This window comes from Mus caroli, chromosome 5, assembly GCF_900094665.2.
Source record: "Mus caroli chromosome 5, CAROLI_EIJ_v1.1, whole genome shotgun sequence".
NCBI classification, from domain to species: domain Eukaryota; kingdom Metazoa; phylum Chordata; class Mammalia; order Rodentia; family Muridae; genus Mus; species Mus caroli.
In genome coordinates, this window is record NC_034574.1 from 40,111,546 (window position 1) to 40,138,661 (window position 27,116).

The following is a 27,116-nucleotide window of genomic DNA, read 5'->3' on the forward strand; positions in this document are numbered from 1 at the left end:
TACCTCACTCAGGATGATGCCCTCCAGGTCCATCCATTTGCCTAGGAATTTCATAAATTCATTCTTTTTAATAGCTGAGTAGTACTCCATTGTGTATATGTACCACATTTTCTGTATTCATTCCTCTGTTGTGGGGCATCTGGGTTCTTTCCAGCTTCTGGCTATTATAAATAAGGATTGGATTTCAAAGTCTTCTCTGAAAGAGGGAATTTGTGCCTGATACTGTAAACTTGAAAGGTCCTAGGTCCTAGAGAGGTACCTATTACTGTTGTCTTATTACAGGGATGTCTTGTCAAATTGCCTTCTAAATATTTGCTTTTTTATAAACAGATTCATGCTACACTCAACTTGGCCAAGAAAGCTTTACTCTACACTTTAATGCAGTGGTCAGAAGTTAATCAAAGTGCTGGGAATAAGTGACTACTGGGTACTCAGCCCTAAATGAGACATCTATATCAACCCCCCTCCCCCGAGGCTGTGGGAACATCAAGGAAGATGGGGTGGAAAGAATTATGGGACAGAGAATGGGGAAGAGTGCCGTGAAATACTGTCTTTTGAACATGCATGGCTACTGCACTCATAAACAGCAGCTAGTTACCTACACAGTATCAAATCAGCAAGATCAGTTGACATTCCAACAGGACTCAGTGGGTTCTATATATATTTTTAAAAGTTAGAGGCTATGAAGAATAGGGGACGGAGATATTTTAGTGGTACCTGAGGAAGCTGGGAGAGGTGAGTTGAGAGTGCACTTTGATCAAGATACATTGCTTACATGTATGACACTGTGAATGAATAAATACAATTATTCTATTAAAATATATTAAAACCTGTTATCCTTTCTAGCAAAAATACATCAGTATAGCTATGTTTTGGAATGTTTAATTTTAAATGTCGCCTTGACATAATCTAGGATTATCAAGAAAGGAAATCTTAATTAGGACTATTTAAGTTAGGCTGGCCTATGGTCATGTCTGTGTGAGACTACCTTGATTATTAATGGAGTAGGAAGACCTACCTACTGTGGGTGACACCACCTACATAGGGGATTCGGAACTGCATTAAGAATGGAGACAGATATACACAGAAGATGCTCCAACATGTAATAAGGACACATGTTCCACTATGTTCATAGCAGCCTTATTCATAATAGCCAGACGCTGGAAAGAACCCAGATGTCCCTCAACAGAGGAATGCATATAGAGAATGTGGTACATTTACACAATGGAGTACTACTCAGCTATTAAAAACAATGAATTTATGAAATTCTTAGACAAATTGATGGATCTGGAGGATATCATCCTAAGTGAGGTAACCCAATCACAAAAGAACACACATGATATGTATCCAATGATAAGTGGATATTAGCCCAGAAACTCAGAGTATCCAAGATACAATTTGCAAAACATATGAAACTCAAAAAGAAGGAAGACCAAAGGATCAAAGATTTTGATCCTTAGAAGGGGGAACAAAATAGCCATGGATGGAGTTACAGAAACAAAGTATGAAGCAGAGAAGGAAGGAAGGACCATCCAGAGACTGCCCCACACGGGGATCCATCCCAAAAACAACCACCAAACCCAGACACTATTGCATGTGCCAGCAAGATTTTTCTGACAGGGCCCTGATATAGCTATCTCTTGTGAGGCTATGCCAGTGCCTGACAAATATAGAAGAGGATGCTCATAGCCATCCATTGGGTGGAGTACAGGGTCAACAATGAAGGAGCTAGAGAAAGTACCCAAGGAGCTGAAGGGGTTTGCAGCCCCATAGAAGGAACAACAATATGAACTAACCAGTAACCCCAGAGCTCCCTGGGACTAAACTACCAACCAAAGAAAACACATGGTGGGGCTCATGGCTCCAGCTGCATTTGTAGCTGAGGATGGTCTAGTTGGTCATCAATGGGAGGAGAGGCCCTTGGTCCTGTGAAGGTTCTATGCCCCTGTGTGTGGGAATGCCAGGGCCAGGAAGCAGGAGTGGGTGGGTTGGTGAGCAAGGGGAGGGGGAAGGGGGTATCGGACTTTCAGAGGGGAAACTAGGAAAGTAGATAACATTTGAAATGTAAATAAAGAAAATATCTATAAAAAAAAACAATGGTGGAGATGGGGCGCTTAGTTCAAGCATGCATGTGTAAACCCACTGTTCATATCTATGTGTTATGACAAGTGGCTTCATTTCTCATAATAATGGACAATAATCTAAAATTATGAGCCAAACAAGTTTTCTTCCTTAATTGCTTTTGTCAAAGGAACATGAAATAAAACTCATACATAACACATAAACAACAATTTTATTTTCTTCAGCCCAATAATCCATTCATGTTAATTTATTCAACATAACTCTTAATAACTGAATATATTTTAATTACTAATACAAAATCATTTAACAGCCTGTTACTGTAGCAAAGCTATCCTTAAAAGCCTGTAACAGCCATATATGTGTGTGTGTGTGTGTGTGTGTGTGTGTATGTATATACATATACACATACATATACATATCTTCTGCAAATTTGATTACATTCTAGAAATCCATAAAAAGGTTATTAATGTATAAATACTATCTTTTAAACTTTTAACATTTACTTATAAACCCTTTCAGGAATATTGTACTGCTAATACATAGGGCCCCATAAAGTACGCTAACTTAACCTTGATAAACACAAGATTTTATCATTAAAAGTAAGTCTTTACAATTTGATAATAAATTTTTGTTCTTTAGAATAATTCATAACAAAATTTGATGGTGATTCCTTAAACACTTATAAGCATGCTATAACAGCTGAATATAATCTAATCCAGAAATAATATAGGTACTCAATTTCCAAAACTCATACAGGAGGAAGGTAGTGGGAATTCCTGGATATAAGCAAAGTATAATACATGATATAATGCATAAAAATGACATGATATATTGGATGGATCACAGGGCCCCCAATGGAGGAGCTAGAGAAAGTACCCAAGGAGCTAAAGGGATCTGCAACCCTATAGGTGAAACAACAATATGAACTAACCAGTACCCCGGAGCTCTTGTCTCTAGCTGCATATGTATCGAAAGATGATCTAGTCGGCCATCACTGGAAAGAGAGGCCCATTGGTCTTGCAAACTTTATATGCCCCAGTACAGGGGAATGCCAGGGTCAAGAAGTGGGAGTGGGGGGGGATTGGGGGAGGAGGGTATGGGGGACTTTTGGGATAGCATTGGAAATGTAAATGAAGAAAATACCTAATAAAAAAATTTGAAAAATGACATGATAAAAAGGCAGTATGTTATAATGTTAACTTAAAAGGATGTAGGCTGGGGAGGTGGCTCACTAAATAAAGCACTTGGTACACAAAGCGTGAGGAGCTGAGCCTGAATCTTCAGAACCTTCAGAAATTTGTGTGCATGTCTGTAATTTCAGTATTCCTACAGTAAGATGGAAGGCAAAGACAAGAGAATCCTTTGAAGCTCATGGTCCAGCCAGCTTAGCTAATGCAGCAGCAGACAACAGAGAGATCTAGTCTCACCAGAGGGAGAAGGGAGGACTTTTACTTCAGGTTATCCTCTCACTTCCCCATGTATGAAATAGCATATGCGATTTACTCTCAGGCACTCTTACACAGGTACATGGAAATAATTAAAATGAAACATTATGCAAAACTTACAAATTATCATAATTTTGGCACATGTGAGAAAATGCCTATCAGTTTGATTTCAAGATAGTAATGTTACTGTGATGTAAAAAATTAAGATATCCTTCAGACAGAGCTGTTGAAATGAAAAAATCAAACATACTTAGTAAGAAACGTACTACCAGAAACCTGCAGGCCATTCCTGCCAAAGACTGCAGCTCTTCAGCTGTCCTTCTAGTTTCCCAGTCCAGCCCCCAAGACTCATCCCCAGCTCTGTAGATTCCCCCACTGCACCTCCTCCATCTCCAGTACAACATACAGACTTTCCACTCCTAATGCCTCTCCCTCCCTCCACTTATTGCTTTATCCAGGCCCCTAAGACCTGGAGGCATTGCCTAGGATTCCACAAGCCACCCTAGTTAGACGGGCAGACAGGATAATTACAGATCTTCACCTTTCTCTCTGCTCTCCCAAATCCAATCCTAGTGTAATCCCCAGTTGTGCAGCACATCACCTGCTGTAGTAGCCTCTTCCTCTTTGTTCCCATCTTCAGTGGAGGACACAGACCTTCCCCTCCAGACTTCTTGTGCTCCACTCATTGCTTATCCCATACACAACTCTAGCAGGCTTTCATTGGGAACCCACTTTAGCCAAGAAGCAAGATGCCAACTGAAGGTCTTAGCCTCTTGCTCCATTTCTCTAAATCTAATCCCCTAGCCTCATTCTCAGCTCTCAAACAGACCTTGTTCCTCTCTGACCCCACTCCCACAGACAAAGCAGATCCTACTGGCATACTCTGTTTTCCTACCTGAGATGGACTTCCTCAGCCTTGTCCCTCCAAGCCCATTCCCATTTCTAAGTGTCAGAACCCAGTACTTGGAAACACTTTCTACCTGGAACTTGCAGTGATCACATATATCAGAACTGGAGAAGAATTTTTTTAACAAGCCACACTAAAGTACCACAATCTCCTAAAAAGTCAGAGACAGCAACAGAAACCAAAAAACAAAACAGCCACAAATAAAATGAAAAAAGGGGAAGAAACCAGGTTGAAGGCACATAAAATGTTTTCAACAAAATCACCTAAGAAAATTTCCCAAACCTAGACAATGAGATATAAGGTGCGGAAAGCATACAAAACACCAAATAGACTGGACTAGAAAAGGAAGTTCCCTTAACACATAAGATTCATAACACTGAATGTACAGAACAAACAAAGAATATTAAAAGATGCAAGGCAAAAGACCAAATAACATATTAAGGCAGACCTATTAGAATTATACCTAACTTCTCTAAAAGCCAGAAGTGCTACAGACTACAGATGCCAGCACAGACTACTATAACCAGCAAAACTTTCACTCACAATAGACTGAGAAAGTAAGACATTCCATTTTAAAACCAAATTTAAGCAATATCTATCTACAAATCTAGTCCCTACAGAAGGCACTAGAAGGAAAACTCCAACCTAAAGAAGTTAACCACACCCAAGAAAACACAAGGAATAAAAATCCCAGAACAACAAATCAAAAGGGGAAATGCATGCACACATACAGGAACACACACATACAGGAACACACATTCAGGAACACACATAGGAACCCACACAGTACATACACCCTCTACCACAACAACAAAATAACAGGAATCAATGAACAGTGATTACTGACATCTCTAAACATAAATGGTCTCAATTCCCCAGTAAAAAGGTACAGGCTAACTAAATAGATTCAAAAACAGAATCCATCCTTCTGTTAGATTCAAGAAACACATCTTATTAACATCAAGGATAGATTATCACCTCAAAGTAAAAGGTTGGGAAAAAACATTCCAATCAAATCGACCATTGAAGCAAGCAGGTGCAGCCATTTTAACATCTGACAAAATAGACATCAAACCAAAACTAACCAGAAGAGATGTGGAAAGATACTACATACTCATCAAAGGAAAAATTCAAGAGAGGACATTGCAATTTTTCATATCTAGGCACCAAACACAAGGGTACTCAGGCTCATAAAAGAAATACTACTTCCACTTAAATTCCTCACTCACTGATAGTGGGAATTTTCAATTACACTCTTGCCAATATACAAGTCATCCAGATAAAAACTAAACAGAGATGAGATTGGGTGCATTCAGGGTGGTATGGGAGCAATTGATGGGAGAAGATACAGAGACCTAGAGATGAACATTAGACAGAAGCTGGGAAATCCCATGGAAGAGGAGGAGGAACAATTGTAGGAGCCAGAGAAGTCAAGAACACAGACAATCATAAGGACACACTTTAAAAACCTGTAAATCCACTGTGGGGTTTCAATATGCTTGGCCCAGGAAGTGGCACTATTAGGAGGTGTGGCCTTGTTGGAATAGGTGTGTCACTATGGGCATGGGCATTAAGACCCTCATCCTAGCTGCCTGGAAGCCAGTCTACTCCTGTCTACCTTTACATGAAGATGTAGAACTCTCAGCTCCTCCTGCACCATGCCTGCCTGGACACTGCCATGCTCCTGCCTTGATGATAATGGATTAAACCTTTGAACCTGTAAGCCAGCTCCAATTAAATGTTGTTCTTATAAGGGTTGCCTTGGTCATGGTGTCTCTTCACAGCAATGCTAACTATAACATCCATCAAATTGGAAAAACTGAAAGGGATAATTTTCTTGATACATATGACTTAGCAAAGTTAAATTAAGATGATAAGCATATTTAAACAGACCTATAACTCCAAGAGTAATAAAAGCAGAAATTAAAATTCTCCTAATCAAAACAAGTCCAAGGCCACCTGGTTTAAGTGCACACTTCTACAAGACTTTCGTAGAAGAGTTAATATGAATACTCCTCAAAATATTCTACAAAATAGAAACAGAAGGAACACTACCCAATTCTTTTTCCAAGTTGCCCTGATAGCCAAGTCACACCAAGACCCAGTGTGCGTGTGTGTGTGTGTGTGTGTGTGTGTATGTGAAAGGGGGGGGTGTCAGGGAGGGAAGAGAGAGAACAGAGAATGAATTATAGACCAACTTTCCTTATGAAAATAGATAAAAAATGTTCAATAAAATACTTGCAAGCTAAATCCAAAAATACGTCAAAAGGATCAACCACCATGATTACGGAGGCTTCATTCTAGAGATTCAGGGATGGTTCAACATATGTAAATCAATAAATGTAATCTATCCACATAGATAAACCAAGAGACAAAATTACATGATTATCTTATTAGATGAAGAAAGGCCTTTGACAAAATTCAATACCCCTTTGTGATAAAAGTTCTGGAGAAAATAGGGATACAAGGGGAATATCTCAACCCAATAAAGGCAATTAACACCAAGCATACAGATAACATCAATTTAAATGGAGAAAAGCTCAAAAGCAATTTTATTAAAATCAAAATAAAGAAGAAAGAGGCAAGGCTGTCCATATACATATTCATATACATATTCAATATGGTACTTGTAGTCTTAGCTAGAGCAGTAAGACAACAAAGGATACCAAGGGGGATACAAACTGGAAAGGAAGAAATAGTGATAAAAGTGTATCTACTCACAGGTGAAATGATAGTATATATATAAGTGACCCCCTAAATTCCACCAGGAAACCCCTATAGCTGATAAACACTTTCAGCAAAGTAGTTACATACAAAATTAACTCACAGATTAACTCCTCTATACAAACGACAAATGGCCTGAGAAAGAAAGAAATCAGGGAAACACTTTTCACAACAGTCTCAAATAATAAAAAGTATCTTGGAGTAACTCTAAAAGTAAGTCAAACACTTGCATAGCAAGAACTTCAGACATTTAAGAAAGAAATGAAAGAAGCTATCAGAAGATGGAAAGGTCTTCTATGCTCAATAGTTCAAAAGCATTAATATAGTACAAGTGGCCACCCTACCAAAAGCAATCTACAAATTCAATGCAATCCCCATCAAAATTCCAACAAAATTCTTCACAAATCTTGAAAGGACAAGTTCAATTTTCTATGGAAAAACACAGACACACAGACACATACACACCAAAAACAAAAACAAAACAAAACAACAACAAAAAAAAACACCCCAGGATAGTTAAAGTAATCATATATTTAAAAACTAACTAACAGACAAACATGCAGGAGATATCACTATTAGTGATTTCAAGTTGTAATACAGATCTATAGTCATAAAAACATTATGGTGTTGGCAGAAAAATGGACACAATGATCAATGGAATCAAACTGAAGAAGACCCAGACATAAATATACACACATGGACACACAACTGATTTTTGATAAAGAATCCAGATACACATTAGAAAGAAGTCAGCATCTTCAACAAATAAATAGTGCTAGTCAAAGTGGATGGCTATGGCTATATATAAAAGAAAATCCAAACTGATCCATACTTTTCTCCCTGCACAAAACTCAAGTCCAAATAGATCAAAGACCTCAACATTAGAGCAGATACACTGACCCTGATAGAAGAGAAAGTGGGGAACAGCCTTCAACACCTTGGCAAAGTAAGAGTTTCTGAACAGAACACTAATAGCATAAACATTAAGATCAACAAAGATAAATGAGACTTCAGGAAACCTAGAAGCTTCTGCTGGGTAAAGTGCATTGTTATTCGGACAATGAGTCAGCCTACAGAATTAGAAACTATTTTTACTAACTAAACATCAGATAAGAGGCCTAATATGCAAAATGTATGAAGAACTCAAAAAAACTACAAATCAAACAAATAAGCCAATTAAAAAATAATTCTTAAAATAGGAAATTCAAATGACTAAGAAACATTTAAAGAAAAATTTGACATACTTAGCCATCAGGGAAATGCAAGTCAAAAATACTGTAAGATTCTATCTTACACCTGTCAACTAAGAACAACACAAGTGACTAACTAATGTGGGTGAGGATGTGGAACAATGAGAACACACCTCCACTGCTGGTGGGAGTGCAAACTCATGGAGCCACTACAGAGATCACTGTGGCAGTTCCTCAGAAAGTTGGAAATCAACTGACCTCAAGATCCAGCTATACCACTCTTGGGCACATAACCAAAGGATTCTTCATTCTACCAGAGATACTTGTTGGTTTTATTCATAACAACCAGAAACTGGAAATAACCTAGATATCCCTCAACAGAAGAATGGATACTTGCAGGAGGTGGGTCATGAAATTTGTAGGTAAATGGGTAGAACAAGGGAAAAAGTATCATGCTGAGTGAGGTACTCCAGACCCAGAAAGACAAATATGGTATGTTTTCACTGATACATGGATATTAGTGCTTAAGTCTATAGTCATCATGCTACAGTAGAACCACAAAGGCTAGGTATAGTGTAAAGTACTGGAGGATGGGCAGGGTGGAGGGATAGATCAGTTTAGGAAAGGAAAATAAAATAGTTAAGGATGAATGGATGGATGGATGGGAAGTGGTACAGGAAGACCAAGTTGGGAGGGGAGCAAAGAAAGGAATACAGGGAGAGACAGCTAAAAATAAGGGCCATCTGAGCGGTAGTATGGAAGCATAATAGTAGAAGCTTCCTAATACACACACACACACACACACACACACATATGAAGGCCATCTAAATTAAATTACCAAATGAGGGAAAAGAGAGAGCTCCAACTCGTCATCTCTTTGTCACCATGAAACTTCTAAAGACCTGGGATTGGGTTATATCTGATTGAGATGTTGGTCAAAAGAGTCCCACAAGAATCTCCAAACAACCCAGGCTGTTGCCAAGACTACAGGTTGCTTTCCACAAACTGACAGAAAAGCTCCAATGCTGAAGACAAGACCTACACATCTCACTGAACTCTAGCTAGTACTTACGTAAGTCTTCACCCGTTCATGCTAACATCTTTGGTATGGGAAAGTACTCTGTATACTACCAAAAGTGAAATGTAAACACCAACCTAGCCACAAATCCTTTGATCTACAATGGTGTCCAGTCTGCAAGATATGCTAGTGTAACAATAGCATAAAGCTGTTGGAGTAACCATATTAATCTGTTTGATTTAACTTAAGGCTCATTCCACAAGATGAAACCTATACCTAACAGATTAGGTAACCAACCTATGAGGAAAACTAAATATAATTTTTATTTAAAAAAAAAGGTAGCTATAAAGTAACTCCTATTGATATTCTGCTAGATTCATAGTTTAGTGCCTTGCTCAAGATTCTTCTTATAGCAGATTAAAACAGAGTCCCACATGCAGATATTATACAGAGTTAGAGACCTTGAAACAGGAAACCCTAAGTGGGATGTCCCCATCAAATGTTCACATAGGAGTTTAGGGAACCATGTAGAGGACAAGGCAGAAGAGCATTAGGAGCCAGAGGGGAGGGAGAGACCAGCACAAGCCCTCAAAACCAACACGACCCAAGCTCATGTGAATTCACAGAGCCTGTGCATGCATGGGGTCTGCACGGGTCTACACCAGTTTGTCTGCACATATATTATGGCTTCCAGTCCATTGTTTTTATGCGATTTCCTGGATACAGGAATGTGTGGCTCTCTGATTTTTGTACCTTCTCTTTGGGTTCTTTTCCTTCTGTTTGTTTTGTGTAATTTGATGTGTTAATTTTTATTTTATCTTATATTTTATTATTGCTCCTTGGAACCCTCTTTGTTTTCTAATGAGTCTGAAGAGGAGCACATCTGGATGGGAGAGCAAGTGGAGAGGAGTGTGAGGAGCAGATGGCGGCAAAGTGTAAGAAGGATCCATTATGTGAAAGAAAATCTATTCTAAACAAAAAAGAAACATATTTTTATTAAATGAAAACACTTTTTCCTATCATTATTCATTACCAAAATCATTACTGCCAATACTACCAAGGAGGACTTTCCTCCCTTGATGAATTACAGTAAAAGGCTCCACAGTGTTCAGAACCTATGCTAGGAAGAGTGGAATTTACAGTTTTTAAGTGTATCATTACAGACACAAATGGCATCCTCAAACTCAATAGAAACAAGAAAAAACAAAAACCAAAAAACAACCAGCTTCCAAACTTCAAGCCATTGCTTTTCTTTTGAATTTGTATCTAAACACTATCTCAGTAAAGCCCTTAAACTACACCAGAAGAGATGCCCTGCCAGAGAGCAAATTCAGTGCATAAACTCACCAAGTCAAATGTGCTCCTTTCTAAGCAAAAACAAACCTACAAAAATAAAAAAGTAAAATGAAAAATAAAAACTGACAAATGTCTAACAAAGCTCACTGGATTATCCACTTAAAATCTGAGATTCCTTGAGTTGATATGAAACCATAGTTTAATAGGCTCTGCAGGAAACAGGGAGGAAAGCAACACTAAAATGTCTCTAACTTCAACAGTACAGTAAAATGGGGAATTTTATAAAGTAGGATAAAAAGCCAAACGTCCATCCGGGCAGGAAGGCTGTCTTCGTTTTGGGAGCTCACGGCTGGCAATGAAAGGAATGCCAACAGCAGATGGCCAGATCCAGGGCTTAAGACAGAGAGACTTAGAAAATCTGTACTATACTTACACTAATGAGACTATTAAGAAGCAGAAAGAAGACAGAGCCAGACTAAGGATGCTCACTGGCACTTGCAGAGAGTAGAGATGGCAAGAAAACATCTCGCCTTGGTATTCAGCACTCACCTGGAGCAGCCATGCAAGAACATGTTAAAAGAGTTCTATGATCTATATTCTGAGCAAGCTCAGCAAAAGTATCAAAAAACTATAAACTGATACCAATTCAGCAGAATACTTTTGATAATAGGAAGAAACTGAATCAGAACCACACACTAGTTATCAGTTTAGAGGTAGAAATCTGGGTCTTCAGGTTTGAAACATGAAGTTTCAAAGACCTAGGCCCTACCTTGAGGGGGAAAAAAAAAGGTTACACAAGGGCAAAGTAAGCCTTCCCAAACATATTCCTGAAGGACTGCCCACAGGTATGGCCAGCATCTGTGACTACACTTACGAAGAAAAGCCCATTTACTGAACCAGCATCTATAACCCGATTTCCCAAAGTACAGTCTGTAGGTGAGAACAGTATATAAAAACTCCTTGGTATACACAACCAGCATCTGAGACAAAGAAGGCCTAGGGATGTGATAGGCATCTTGGATCCAAGAAGGAATGCTGAGGATCTTAATAGTGGGGAAACTGCATGGTCCAGCTCTGCTCTTGATATTTTCTTACTTTTACACTGAATTTAGCAGGATGGATCTGTTTTGCCATCTCTCCAGCACTTGGAAGGCTTGACTAACCCTTAGTGTGGTGATTTGAATGAAAATGCACCCTCTGCACACATACTCATAGGGAGTGGCATTACTGGAGGTGTGACCTTTTGCTAAGTGTGATCTTATTGGAGGAAGTGTGTCATTGGAGGTGGGCTTTGATGTTTCAGAAGCTCAAGCCAGGCCCAGTGTCAGTCACTCTCTCTTCCTGCTGTCCACAGATCTAGATATGGAACTCTCAGCTCCTTCTCCAGTCTCATGTCTGCATATGTGCTTCCTGAATGGACTATATCTCTGAACCTGTAAACCAGTCCCGATTAAATGTTTTCCTTTATAAGTGTTGCTGTGGTCACAGTGTCTTTTCAGAGCAATAGAAACCCTAAGACACCTAAGCACACTAAGAGCTCCACCCAAATAAAAAACAAATAGTTGTGATACTCAAAGTCAAAAATTACGTGATCTTCTTAATACATACAGCAAAGTCTTTTCATAAAACCAAGCATCCTTTCATTATAAAAGTCCCAAAGAGAAAAGGACTAGCAGTAACTTAACATAATAAAAGCTGTAAATGATAAGCCTACAGCCAATATTATAATACATGGGAAAACACTCTTAAAAATTTCCACTAAAATCAAGAATAGGACAAGGTTGTCCAGTTTTTCTACTCTTGTTCGAAATGTTGGCTAAAGTCTTAGGAGCAGTAAGAGAAGTAAATAAAAGAGATACAAATAGGAAAGGAAGAAGTAAAAATATCCTTATTTTTGGATTGTGTTACTCTCTATAAAAAATCCTAAAGACTCTACCAGAAAACACTTATACCTAATAAACAGTTTTAAACAAAGTGGCAGAATATAAAATTATCATATATAAACCAATAACTTTCATATGTGCCAGTAAAGAACATGTTAAGAAATCAGGAAAATCCATTCACAGTCTTGGAATGAGCCTGACCAAAGTAGTGAAACAGGACTCCAGCCACTTAGGAATAAAGTTGACAATTAAATGGGGCATCATCAAATTAAAGGAAGCAAATTAGTAAAGAGAGCCTGCAGAATGGAAGGAAGTCTTTGCAGGCCATCCATCTCATAGAGGATTAATATTTACAACATGCAAGTTTCTCACAAAACTACACAACAATAAATCAAACTACTCAATTATTATAAAAGGACTAGTTAAGTACAGTTATCAAAAGATGAAACACAAGTAGCCAATAAAGTGTTTTAAAATGTTCAGCCTCATGAGTCATCAAAAAAATTTAAGTCAAAACTGCACTGAGTTTCCATCCTACTCATCAAAACAGCAGTCATTAAGAAAATAAGTAACAGGCTCAGGAAAGATGGCCGCACAGCTAGGAACACTTGTGGCTCTTCCAGAGGATCACTCATGTCAGGAGGCTGATAACCATCCCTAACTCCAGCTCCCCAATGCCTCTGGCCTTCGAAGGCATCTGCACTCAGGTGGACATTCCCACTTGTAGTACACATAATTAAAAAATGTAAGTCTCAGAAACAGGAAAAATAAATACTGGTGAAGTATGGACAAAACTTACACACTGCTGGTGGGAATGAAAACTAATCCAAACATAGAAGTCAGTATGACTGATTCTCAATATTCACTCTACCTTGTGACTCAGGTACTTCACTTTTGGATATTTACCAAAACCAAAACAAAAGCAGAAACAAAACCACATCAAAACATCATAAGAATACTTGTAGATTAATGATTACTGAAGCCCTCTCCACAGTAGGTTATAGAACCAATCTAGGTGTCCAATAACAGGAACAATAAAATGTGGTGTGTATACACACACACACTGTAGTTGTTTCCAGCCATAAAGGACAGAACTATGTCATTTGCAGAAAAGAAAATGAATATCAGAGTTAATCATCTTGTCTCAGGAAGACAAAAGTGTATGTTCTTTCATTTGTCATTCCTAGAATTTATATACATAAAATAATGTATTTTAAATAATATTAAAATGAAATAATCCAAAACTGCCTGACTAGGGGAACAAAGTGGATTAACAGGAATGAGGAAGGAAATGAAAATGGAGGGTCAGTGGGGTAAGGAACGTGCTGGACAGACAATATAAGCTTACATGGAAACTGAATAACAGCTTTTAAGCATTTATTTCACAGAATATTTACTTACTTCAATTTAACTATGTAACTTAAAAATTTGATTATTTTAATTGACTTGATATTTGTGTCATTTTTAATTTAAATCCTACTTAAGAATAGGTCAGGATATATACTTTATAAAACACTAGACACATAAAAATGAAATTATATTACTGATCTGAAGACAAACTTTATTTTCTATTTTAAGCCACTGTGCCTTTCAAAAATGTATAATACATATCATGTAATAAAATATATGAGGAATATTGTACTATTTTATTTATTTAAAACTGTCAATTTCAAAGTGATCATTTACATTTAATATGTAGTTTTGCTAGAACAACTTTATTAATCAGGGTAGAAGGTTTTAACATTAAAATAAAAAAAGTTAATTACCTTCAAATAAACTGAGGTCTCTTCGTAGCCGTGGTCCATAAAGCCCTTCTAAAATACTCTCAAAACCTGTTTTCAAAGAGAAAAGTGTATTAGCTCCTGGAAAAGCTTTATTTTTTTAAATGATCAAAACACCTAAATTTTATATTAATCAACAAACAATTTACCATAGTATACCTGTTATTTTCACCCAGTTTAAAGTGAACTAATTATATAGTGACTGTCACATTAAGATTGTAAAGTAACTAGAATATTTAAATGCATATATTAACCCAAGCTAAGGGTTAATAAGCACGACCTAATATGTAAGTCAAGAATGCTGGGGCGCTTGGTCTTGCAAACTTTATATGCCTCAGTACGGGGGAACGCCAGGGACAAGAAGTATGAGTGGGTGGGTAGGGGAGTGTGTGTGTGTGTGTGTGGGGGGGTCTGGAGGACTTTTGGGATAGCATTTGAAATATAAATGAAGAAAATACCTAATTAAAAAAATAAATTAAAAAAAAAGAATGCTGGTGAGAATGTGGGAAGAGGGGAATAATGACTCACTGTTGGTGTGACTACAAAATTGTATTACCACAATGAAAATCAGTATGGAGAATTCTCAAAAAACAAAATGTACATCTACCATATGACCCACGTAAAACCCCTCTGTGGCATACGCCCAAAGAACTTGACATCATATTCCATATACACTTGCTTGGCTATGGCTATGTTCATTGCTGCTCTATTCATAATAACAAAGAAATGGAAAAAGCCTAAATGTCCTACACTGATAAATGGATAATGAAAATGTGATGTAGGTACACTAGGAAATACTAGTCATGTGTAAAGAAAAATGAAGTTTGCAGGTAACATGATGATGGTGCAAGGGGCTGAGGGTGGGGAGAGCTACAAACAGGGCACAGCAGGAAATAAATGCTATGAAAGGGGAAATGGGGAAAACAGGGAGGGAGACTTTATGTGGGAAAGGGGGATGTAAAAGAAAATACTGAGGGGAAGAAAAGGAGGGATAAAGGACGCTAAAGATGACTGGAACAAACAAACATTATTTATACTTACTTACAAATACATATACGTGCGTGTAAATTTTTAAATAAAGTTATGCTACTCAGGGTGATAATATCCCCCAAAGAGCTCTTGACTAAAAAACTTCTAGGTTCCAAGCAGGGTAACCTTATCCCTTTGAACTGTTGATCAGGGACGTTCAACAGACTCCCAAGGCTTGTGGTTGCCTTCCAGAATGCGAAGAGCTCAAGGGCACTCCTATGATTTTTACTAAATATTTAAGTAAAATATCTTGCATTTCATTTTGTACTGCTTGATAATAGAAAATGGAAGGATATTCCTACTCAGAGCAATGTCAAATCATGTACAAAGGAAGTTTTTATTTTAATTTTTGAACTTAAATATCACATAATTTCTTCCTTCCCTTTCCTTAACCTCTCCCATGCTCCCCTGGCCCCCTGTCAAATTTATAGCTTTTTCTTAAATTGTATTGTCATTGTCACATATATATTTCTACATAAAAACATAAATATATAAGTACGATCTGCTCAGTCTTCTTAGTGTTACACTTCTATGTATATTAATTTGTAAGAAATCAGCCTAGACTAACCGTGTGTCACCCAGTAGCAGGGGTAAATTATGAGACATATGTTAGGTGGCTTTGTCTTTGTGTGAACATTCAGAGTGTACTTGCATAAACCTAGTGCTTATCACCTATGTATTTCACGTTATGTACATGTACAGCAAGTATATTATGGAATAGTGTAGCTAGTTGTAACAAACCAGTAAGAACTCTTATTTATAAACTCATTAATACACAAAAAAGTTACACTAAAATATGAGATCATGGCAGAGATTTCTGGTTTTGTTTTAGCTCCAGTGTAGTGCTACTGGACCATCATTGTACCTACAATTCTTTTTTTTTTTTTTTTTTTTTTTAAAACTTAATGAGTACTATATCTACATCACTCCTCACCCTCTGACTTCCCTCTCTAACTCCTTCTATGTCCACCATTTATAATTTCTTTAGGTATTATTGTTACATATACATATGCATATTTTATGCATATGCAAATGTGTAGATATAGCATACTGAGTCAGTTTAGCTTTCTTTCTTCATACATCTGTTGGACCAATAGAGATTGGATTGTGTATATGGAAGTCTGTCCGAGGAAGTATCAGATTCTCATCCTCTCAGCAGGCACTGACCATCTATATAGTTCTTTAGCCAGGAGTTGAATGGAGTTTTCACAATCCACCCTAGCATATAACTTGGATTTGTCATTATGCTGATTTTCCTCATGTAGCCATATGTTATGAGCTTCTTGTCATATGTAGAAGACACCATCAGACAGCAGAGGTCTTTGCCTTCTATCTCCTATTAAATGGGCTTTAAGTTTAATTAGATAGCTGTTGGTGAGTCAAAGATGTAAGTGCTACTATTGTACCACTGTGAATGTGCTGATCCATTTGGTATGATTTGTAGGCTTTACATCTGAGTAGAATAACTGACTGGTCCTCTCTCCTGGTAGTTTACATACCACCTTCTGATACTATAAAGAGTTGAACCTCAGGGAGAAGGCATTCAGATCGGTTCCAGCTAAATTCCTAGAAATTCTGTGTCCAAAGTCTGTGGTATCTTCAGCTATAGTGCTTCACCTTCATATTCTGGAAGGCAACCAGAACAAGCCATGGGAGTCTGAGGCTCCTTCCTCTCTGATGACTCTAGCTTGTGTCTAGCTGACACACAAAAGCAGCCTGCACACCATCTTTTGTTACCAAACAAAGCTTCCAGTAAGCGCATGTCTGAAACGAGTCTGCACTAGGTCCTCTGCATATATTATTATAGCTTTCAATTTAGTATTTTTGTTTTTAATAAAATTTGGGAAGATAAAAACCAATATATCATATGAAAAACAATTACTCACAAGGGCATCCAAAAGAGCTAGAGACAAATAAAACAAAGGTGAAAGAAAGAAATCAAGAAACCAAGAAACCAAGAAAGAAAGAAAGAAAGAAAGAAAGAAAGAAAGAAAGAAAGAAAGAAAGAAAGAACAAATGAGGAGGACGAGAGAGAGAGAGAGAGAGAGAGAGAGAGAGAGAGAGAGAGAGAGAGAGAGAGAGAAAGAGAAGAAAGAGAGAGTGAGAACAGCAAAGCCCCAGGTTCACTAAGAAACCATACCTCTGTGGAGAGCAACTGAGCAACCCTTGGGGCTTCACTCACACATATGTGAACACAAACACAAAAAGTTGAATAAAAACAGATATAAATAGGTTTATTGGGACAGTAATATGGTTTGGTGGGTAAGGGAGTTTGAAGCTAAGACTGACGATATGAACTGATCTCTAGAAAAAACATAGTGGAGCAAACTGACTCCCAAGTTGCCTTCTGACCTCCATATGTGCGACATGGTACCTGCCTTCCCAATAGATAAACGTTTTTTTTTTTTTTCTTTAATTTTGTTTATATATACTTCCTTATTTGTTTCACATTAGTTTCATTTATATTTCTTCTCATTCTCCATCCCAGATAGCAAAATATTCTGTAATAAATAGCTGTTTTCCTTTATGACACAGTAGTTTTACAAGTTTCATCATGACAAACCTGTATGTGAAGTATTCTATTTTTACTCCAAATTACCTAGTCTTGCCTAAACATTCCCTATGCCTGTGACCAGTCCCCTTCTCTAATGGCCCCTATTTTCCTTTTCCTTAGATTCTGCAGGTAGGTGAAAAGACAGTATTTGTCTTAGTTAATGTGGCAGTTTGAATAAGAATGGCCCTTATAGGCTCATATATTTCAATGCTAAGTCACCAGGAGTAGAACTGTTTGAAATGATTAAGAGGTGTGGCCTTATTCAAGAAAATCTGTCACTAGAGGGTGGACTTTGAGGTTTCAAAAGCCCAAGCCAGGCCTAATGTTTCTTTCTTTCCTTCCTATTGTCTGCATATCAGGGTGTAGAACTCTAAGTTCCTTCTCCAGGACCAGGTCTTCCTCTGTGCTGCCATGCTGCATGCCATGATGATAATGGTCTGAGTCTCTGAAACGGTAAGCAAGCCACCAATTAAATGCTTTTATAAGAACTGCCTTGGCCATGGCATCTCTTTACAGCAATGGAACAGTAATTAAGACAAAAGTTGGTACCAATAGGGTATTGCTGTGTCAGACTTGACCGTGCTGCTTATTGGTTGAATGTAGACTTTGAACTAGAAAAGCCATTAAATGATTTTGAGTGGGACTTTAATGGGCCATACTACTAAGAGAACGGTGCTGAAGGTGATTTGAATTATGTAGCGCAAGCTCAAGAAGTTTCAAAGGGGAAGAGTATTAATAAGTGGTCTAGAGATCATTCTTGTTATATTTTGGGAAATAATGAGGCTGCTTTTTGTCCTTATTCTAAAAGTTGGTCTGAAGCTAAATTGAAGAGTTTTGGATTAATCTCATTGAAGAATAGACTTCAGGACAGCCTACTATGACTCTGTTATGTGGTTTATTAGTAATCACTTTTGTGCAGATTTATAATAAAAAAGAGTAGTCTTGACAAAGAGAAATATAAAATGTACAGTTTGAGGAGAAGACGAGCACCAAGGAATGTAATGGACCTAAGTCCTCAAGCTAAGCTCAAGGAGATAAAAAGTTTAAAAAGCCTGATGATAAATGAGATAAAGGGAGTGGGGTAACCTTGGAATAAGACCCCTCCATGCTTAGCTTCCAATTTGCGAAGAGATATTAAAAGAAAGCTTAAGCAGTGAACAAAAAAGAAAGCTTGTGAAAATGTAATTAAACTATGGGGTCAAGTTCCAGCCCTAAATAAATAGCAGCAGAACTCAGGTGGCATCATCAGCCAAGTGGTTCTGACTTTATCAAGGAAAATACAAGAAAGCAGTAGTGGAATCTCCTGGGTAAGGAAAGCCACTGAGGCCAGGCATGTATGTGTCAGGGCTGTCCTTGCATGAAGGCCCGGAGAGTTCAATGTATGAAGTTGTGGAGGTGCAGCCTGAATTATGTTAGAGCTATTACCCAAAGATGCTAGAGATGCCAGAGTTGTGAGATACCTGCCAATAAGAGCTGCAAACAAGGAGTAGAATCAGCCCGCATTAGAGAAATGTGTTGTAGTCAACAAAGTTGGAAGGAGTTGGAGTTCTCAAGAACAATTTGACATCAGACATGGAGACACAGAATCTGGAGTTGCACTGCTGGTTTTCAATCTTGCTTTGGTATGGTATTTTACTATGCTTCCTTTCATCACTTTTGGAATGGTTATGTACATTCTGTGCCAATGGATGCTGGAAGTGTTATCTGCTTTTTGATTTTGATTTTACAGGATTACAGTTAAGATATAGTCTGGAATTTCAGAAGAGTTTGGACTTTGGACTTTTAAACCGTGTTGAGGCTAAAAGATCATGAGGACTTTTAAACTGAATGCATTTTGCATTATGATATGGCTATAAGCCTATTGGTGGTGGGGGGGTAAGGAGTGGAATGTGCTAGTCTGAATAAAATGGCCCCCAATAGGATCAAAGATTTGAATGCTTAGTCACCAGGGAGTAGAAGTGTTTGAAGAAAGAATTTGAAGTGTGGCCTTGCTGGAGAAAATATGTCACTGGGGGTAGGCTTTAAGGCTTCAGAAGTCCATGTCATGCCCAGTGTCTCTCTTCCTTTCTTTTGCCTGAGGATCACTTATAAAGAAGTTTAAGCTACTTCTCCAATGCATGTCTACCTGTGTGCCACTATGTTCTCCACTATGATAATGAACTAAGCCTCTAAAAGCCCCCAATTAAAATTCTTTCTTAAAAGAGTTGCTGTGGTCATGGTGTCTTTTCAGGAACTAAGACAGCTTATTTACTAGCTAGATACCACAGTTCCATCTATTTTCCTATAAACATAACTTGAATCTTCTTTATGCCTGAATAATAAATACTCTACTATATATATGATTATGTATATGGACACACACACACACCTCTTTGTCCTTTAATGGGATCCTAAGCGGGTTTCATAACTTGGCTTGTGTAAATTGTGGTCCAATAAACATTAAGTATTGTGGTGATTATTCTTGGTTGTAAACTTGACTACATATGGAATTAAAAAAAAACTAAAAAGGAAGGAGCACAAATCTGAGGGATTTTTGCTTAATCTGAAGTAAAGATCCATTTCTAATTAGAATCTTTGAGGTGGGAAGACTCCTCTAATCTGGGCCATGATCTCTGCTAGTTTAGCTGTGTGTGTGTGAGTGTACATGTATACATTTATATATATACATATATATATATATATATATATATATACACATTTATATATATGTATATATATATGTGTGTGTGTGTGTATGACATATGCATGTATGTATATACACACAGAGGAGAGAGGGAGAGGGGTAGGGGGAGAGGGGGAGAGAGAGATTGATTCTATAAGTTCTGTTATTTGACTCATACAGGCATGCGTGTGGGGTATGTATTTTATGCTGATTGACTCATTCAGAAGTTGTAAAGCTAAAGGACATGGTAGCTTTATTTTAGTGGTTTTTGTTTGCTTGTTTGTTTGAGAGAACTGCAAACTGCTTTCCATGGTGTCTAGACCAATTCACTTTCTTTCTAACAGTGCATAATGGCTCCTTTTTTAAGGTACTTTTTTTTTTTTTTTTTTTTTTTTTGGTTTTTCGAGACAGGGTTTCTCTGTCTAGCCCTGGCTGTCCTGGAACTCACTTTGTAGACCAGGCTGGCCTCGAACTCAGAAATCCGCCTGCCTCTGCCTCCCGAGTGCTGGGATTAAAGGCGTGCGCCACCACGCCCGGCTTTTTTAAGGTACTTTTACCAACAATTTTTTTTTATTGATGATACAGTCCTTCTGACTGATATGAGATGATATAATGTAGTACTGATCTGCATTTTTCTGAAAGGCAGAGATGTCAAAATATGTTTTCATATATTTGATGGCCATTTTACTTCTATCAAAAAGTATCTGTTCAGTTTATATGCCATTTATTGACTGAATTTTACTTATTGATGTCTGAGTTTGGCATTCTTTATATGTTTGGATATTAGTCCCATCAGAAGAACAGTTGTCAAAGATTTTCTGCTCTTATGCAGGTTTTATCTTCATTCTGTTAACTATTTTCTTTACTGCCAGAGCTCTTAACTTCATGATAGCCCATTTCTCAATTCTATTTCCTGAGCTACAGGAGTCCTATTCAGAACACCATTGCCTATCTCTATAGTTTCAAGCATTTCTCTTATGTTTGCCTTTCGTAGTTTCAAATATTTAACTTTTATTTTAAGGTCTTTGATTCATTTTGAGTTGATTTTTGTATAGGATGAGATGTGGATCTAATTTCATTCTTCTACAAATGACAAAGGATTACTAGCCAGGAAGTCAGGAATTAGGGACCATGGCCAACTCTCATTATCCCTTCCTTATGTTACATACAATGAAACAAACTGCTTGTCCCTCTCATCCAATCAGGAAGAAAAGGGACCCCAGTCTTCCCAGATGCTCTTCAGGATCTTGAAAATCACTGCCAAGTGCAAAGCCCCTGAGAATGTTCAGTCTTCTCAACTCTGATTACATAACTGGCACATGACAGTATTTGACTGTTAAGAGAAAATTTATCCCACTCTACATAGCCTAATGTCAAATCAGTAATCTCCATGCACTCAAAGCATAACTATAATCTGGCATTTGGTTTACCATAAAATGGCTATGATCCCATTACATACTTCCCCCTATCAACGTGTAAGCCCATAAGAAACAATATCTCAACTAACCCCAACACAGTCCTCACTGGCAAGGCTCTTGCATGCACAGTTTTTCCCTGGAATGAGCATTATCTGTTTTCTCAATTACATCCTCAACAACATAGAATTTTTGTTTGCTGGTCTTCTGTCCATCTATAAATTCTTTAAGTGATTACCAACAAAGACTTGACAGAAGTGGTCTGACTTCCTTAGCTGACCTCCCCTATAGAAATATGCAGATAACCAACTTGTCTACAATTATCTGGTTAAAAGGCTGTTCATTTCTCCAACCTGGTTTTGGTGACTTTCTGCACATCAAATGGCTTAGCTGTATGACTTTATTTCTGTGCCCCAGTCTACTCTACATTGTCTACATGTCTACTTTTGTGTCATTACCCCTGTGCCTTTTGTTACTAAGGCTCTTATGTATTGAATCAGAAATTCTAAAAAACTTCAGCACAATCCTTTTATTTAAGATTGCTTTGTTTAATTGGGGTTACTTTTGCTTCTACATGAATTTTATGACTTTTTTTAACTTATACATATTAATCATTTGATTTAATTTCTTTTTCTAAGTCAGAAAAGAATGAAGTTGTGAAGGATCAGAAGAGAAGTGTAATATCTGCAATGGTTTCTTAAATTTTATACAGTGCACATACATATTTATGTGGCAGTATGCAGGTATATGTATACATGTGTGTATATGTGCTGGCAGTGAACTCCAAGTATCTGCCACCCTTGCCTGCCCCCACCAGCACTAGGGTTAAGATCTGTACTTCTGCGATTGCAGTTCAAACATGCTGGGAGCTCAAATGCCATCTCTCATCCACTTAGGTATCGTTTCGCCAGCCCAAATTTTACCTTATTTTGTAATTACTTTAGAGTAGCAGGTTTCTTATGGCATTTACTTTGAAAAAAAAATGTCAATTATAATCTTGAGAGGAATTAACAAAATCTATAAAGGGCTTTAGGAAACAATGTCATGTTAATAACATACATTTCTCTGATCTATGTTTGTCCTTTATCTTCCTGTTTGCTTCAGTTATTTATTCAGTATAGGAGACTTTTGTCTCTTCAATTCAGTTTATTACATTGCTGGTTTGAAGGCTATCATGAATGAATGATTTTCCTCTTTGTTTTTCTCAACGTGTATGTATCTGATATACAGAAAAGTTCCAGATTTTTGTATGTTGTTTCTATATCCTACTTTATCAGCTCAAAAATCTTTCTAGTGGAGTTGTTAGGAGTTTTTAAGATCTTATCAGCAATTAAGAAAAATTAGAAGACTTTCCTTCCTTCATCCAAGCTTCTTTAGGCAACTCTACTAAACCTCATTGGAACACACACACATGAAAGTGGATACCTTTGTTTTATTTATGATTTCAAAAGAAATGCTTTCAGTTGTTGGATATTTACCAAAAGTTCTCTATTAGTATATCATATATATATATATATATATATATATATATATATATATATATACATACATATATACATATATGTATATATATCCTTTATCATGTTTAAGAATGAGTTCAGTATTCTTCCTTTTCTGTTTTAGGATATAATTTGAAAAGCATTTGTGTTAGTTCTTCTTTACAAGTTGTGGTGGATTGAATAAGAATGACCCCAATGCTCATATACTTAACACTTAGTTACCAAGGAACTGTTTGGGACCGATTAGAAGGTGTAGTCTCCATACTGGAGGAGTTATATCATTAGGCATGAGCTTTGAGGTTTCAAAAACCCACACCAGGTCTAGTATCTCTATTTCTCTCTGCACACTGTCTCTGCATCAGGATGTAAAGCTCTCAGCCAAAGTTTAAGCGCCATGTCTGTCTGCTTGACACAATGATGATCATGAATGAACCCTCTAAAGCTGTAAGCAAGTCATCTATTAAAAGTTTTCTTTATTAAGAGTTGCCTTGGTCATGGAGTCTCTTCACAGCAATAAAACTCTAACTACTGTAGACACAGGTCTGCATTACCTTACCTATGGTTGTGATAAAACACGCTGACAAAAATCACTTAAGGAAGGGTTTGTTTCACTCACAGGTTTGGGGTATATAAAGGCCATCATGGTCATGAAGTCATGGCAAAGGGGCTTGAGGCAGTGTGTCACAGCACACCTGCTGTCAGGAAGCAGAGAGACCCAAACTCTAGAGTTCAGTTCTCCTTTCACTTTTACTCAGTCTGGCAGTTAAAGTGAGTCTTTGAAGCTCATTTAACTTAAACTAGGCATTACCTCACAATTCAATTGTTCCAAGAAGCTTATCTATCACCTACGAGTTCCAGAGTCTATGAGGTTGACGATGTTAATCACCACAAAGTCTAACAGAATTCAGCAATGAGACCATCTAGTTCTGGGCTTATCTTTGGTGACAGTCTATTAGTACTTAAATATCATTGTTCCTTGTAAATCTGGATTGAATTTATCCTGATGGTTTAATTTTTATAGACCATTTGTCTAGCAATTTATCCAGTTCCTGTAGATTTTCCAATCTGTTGAAACCCAAGTTTTCAAAATATCCTATTAGTACCTCTATATCATCTGTACATCTGTTGAAACATATCTCAAGTTTTATTAATCAGGATCATCTCTCTCTATTCTGCATTAGTTTGGGCTAAGAGTTTATCAACCTTGTTTAATTTTTCAGAGAGCTAACTTTGTTTCATTGATCCTTTGACTGCTAGTCTTAATCTTAAGTCAGTGAGACATCTGGGTCCTTTTAGTTTTCTGTCTCTCTGGGTTTATGACCCAGAGTCCTGATTTTCTTTTCTTTCCTTTTTTTTTTTTTTTAAATTGGAATTTTGAAATTAGTATGCAATGTAACAGGTTTCATGGTAACATTTTCTTACATGTGTAATTATACTTTGTTTCTTTCATGCCCTCCTAACCTATGCTCTGCCTCACTACTACCTGTCCCCTGTTTTTCACTGTTGCAAATTTCCTGTAAATTTATGCTCCAGGATGAGTGAGATAGATGGTTCAGAGGTCAAAGATACTTGCTGATAAGCCTGACATACTGAGTTGTATCCCTGAAGCCCACACAGTGAAAGAGAAGAACCAAATCCCACGAGTTTTCTCTGTTCTCCATGTGAGTGTACCATGGCACACTCAAATGCACAAACACCTAAGCATATAATAAATGTTAAAAATAATTTGAGTGTGTTCTAGTTTACTAGATGACTACAGAAGATAATCTAAATCTTGTTACTTCCTCAGGATCAGAGGAAGAAGTTTATCTTCTATGGTTTGTTAGCTTGCATTTTGTTCATTCAAATTTTGTTCAGTTCTTTTAAAATATTTGTTTATTAGTTTTTCTCTTTGAAATATTTAGTACTATCATTTATTCCTGTAACTATGAAGTTGTGTTGTAAAACTTAATAGCTATTAGTGGTTCCTTACCATGTAAAGGAGATCAATGCCATTAAATGCTTCTAAATGATGGAGATACAGAAAATGAACATAGCCTATATCACAATGACACCCATTTCAGGCTACTGACCACTAAAATTATAAGATGTAAGATACGCTGTGTTATGCCACCAAACCTGTGATCTTTTTTACAATAGCAAAATGAAACTAATACATGATTCAGACTAATACTGTGGCTTGAAATTTCTTAATTGGTACAGAGTACAAATTTGCTAGAAAGCCAAACCAGCTTCCATTTAGTTCTTAAACACCTTGTTGTGTTCAAGAGTTAAGAGTTTTCTTCTACGTAGAAATTGATAAGGGTGTTTCTGAGATATGAAATTAAGTCAATTTAAGTTTGATATCCTGTTTTTATCCAACGCTGATATAAAAAATTTCTCAAACAAAATTATACAATTCCCATTTTAGTTTGAAGTTTCCTACTACTGGGGTACAGCATATTTTCACAGATTCTATATTCAGATTTTCCTTCTGGCACTGTATAATTAGGCTTTGGACCTTTTAAGAATTCCAAAACAGTATCATATATCCCAAATAATTATCATTTTCAAAATGCACAAGCATTCTTCATATAGATGTTTTGTACTCATATGTATAATCAAACTTAGTCGTGTTTTATGATTTTCTTTTTGTAGGTCAGAAGATTTGTGAACATCAAATATCATTTTTCTGTGTATATGTGAATTTGATTTTCACATGTAGCTCTTTAACCCATGAGAATTCATTTTAATGAATAGTATAATAGAGAAAAACACTTTCATATCAAGACATTAATTTTGACTATTAGGCCATCTTTCTTACCATAAAATTCCAAAGTGTTAAAGAATGTATGTTTGTATATATTTAATGGCTATCTAAACATAAAATTTACTACTATAAATTTACTTGTTTTCTATCTTTTCTTGTTTTTTTTTTTTTGTTTGTTTGTTTGTTTTTAGAGACAGAGTTTTTCTGTGTAGCCTTGGCTGTCCTGGAACTCACTCTGTAGACCAGGCTGGCCTTGAACTCAAGAAATCCACCTGCCTCTGCCTCTGCCTCCCAAGTCCTGGGATTAAAGGTGTGCGCCACCACGCCCAGCATTGTTTTCTATCATTTTAAATTTGCCTTTTCTAGATATTTCATGTTAAAAGAATGATGCTTTATGTGTTCTTCAGTGTCTGGTTTCTATTCCTTTGTAGCATATTGTTAAATCTTTATTATGAAATAGTATTCCATTGCATAGACATGCCACATTTGCTTAGCAATTTGCTAGTTAACAGAACTGAGTGGTTTACACTTTTAGGCTTTCATGAATGGTGTGGCTATGAACACTGCACAAATATTTGTAGGGAAATATTTTCATTTTACCAGATAGTTACAGAGCAAGAGAACCAGTGAGTTTTGTAGTAATCCCATGCTTAACATTTTTAGAAACTGACAAGTTCTTTACCAAAATAGAGATACAACTTTGCATTCAGATCAACAATTCACCAAGATTTTTGTATTAAGAGTCATTCTAAGGGTGCTAAAGGCTACTGTCTTAGTTAGGGTTTTACTGCTGTGAATGAAAGAGTTAATTACTGGACACCTGAACTCTCCATGAACTCTTCAGCTCAGAGTTCTCTTACCCCTCCCATCCAGAGATAGTTC

The 27,116-nt window shown here is 37.1% G+C and overlaps 1 protein-coding gene across 13 annotated transcripts in view; it reads right to left on the bottom strand.

Moving 5' to 3' along the window:
• The window catches only part of Lcorl (ligand dependent nuclear receptor corepressor like), a 138,363-nt gene that overhangs the window by 82,678 nt on the left and 28,569 nt on the right, over positions 1-27,116 (bottom strand). For 12 of the 13 annotated variants that reach the window (XM_029478137.1, XM_021161885.2, XM_029478132.1 and 9 more), the window contains exon 2: positions 14,312-14,377. Coding sequence is in view for 7 of the 13 variants with exons in the window: in XM_021161885.2 (XP_021017544.1) it covers positions 14,312-14,377 (66 nt within the window). In the remaining 6 variants the exon portion in view is untranslated. Of the gene's footprint in view, positions 1-14,311; positions 14,378-24,101; positions 24,498-27,116 lie in introns of those variants that run through there. The other variant, XM_029478135.1, reaches the window with a different exon arrangement.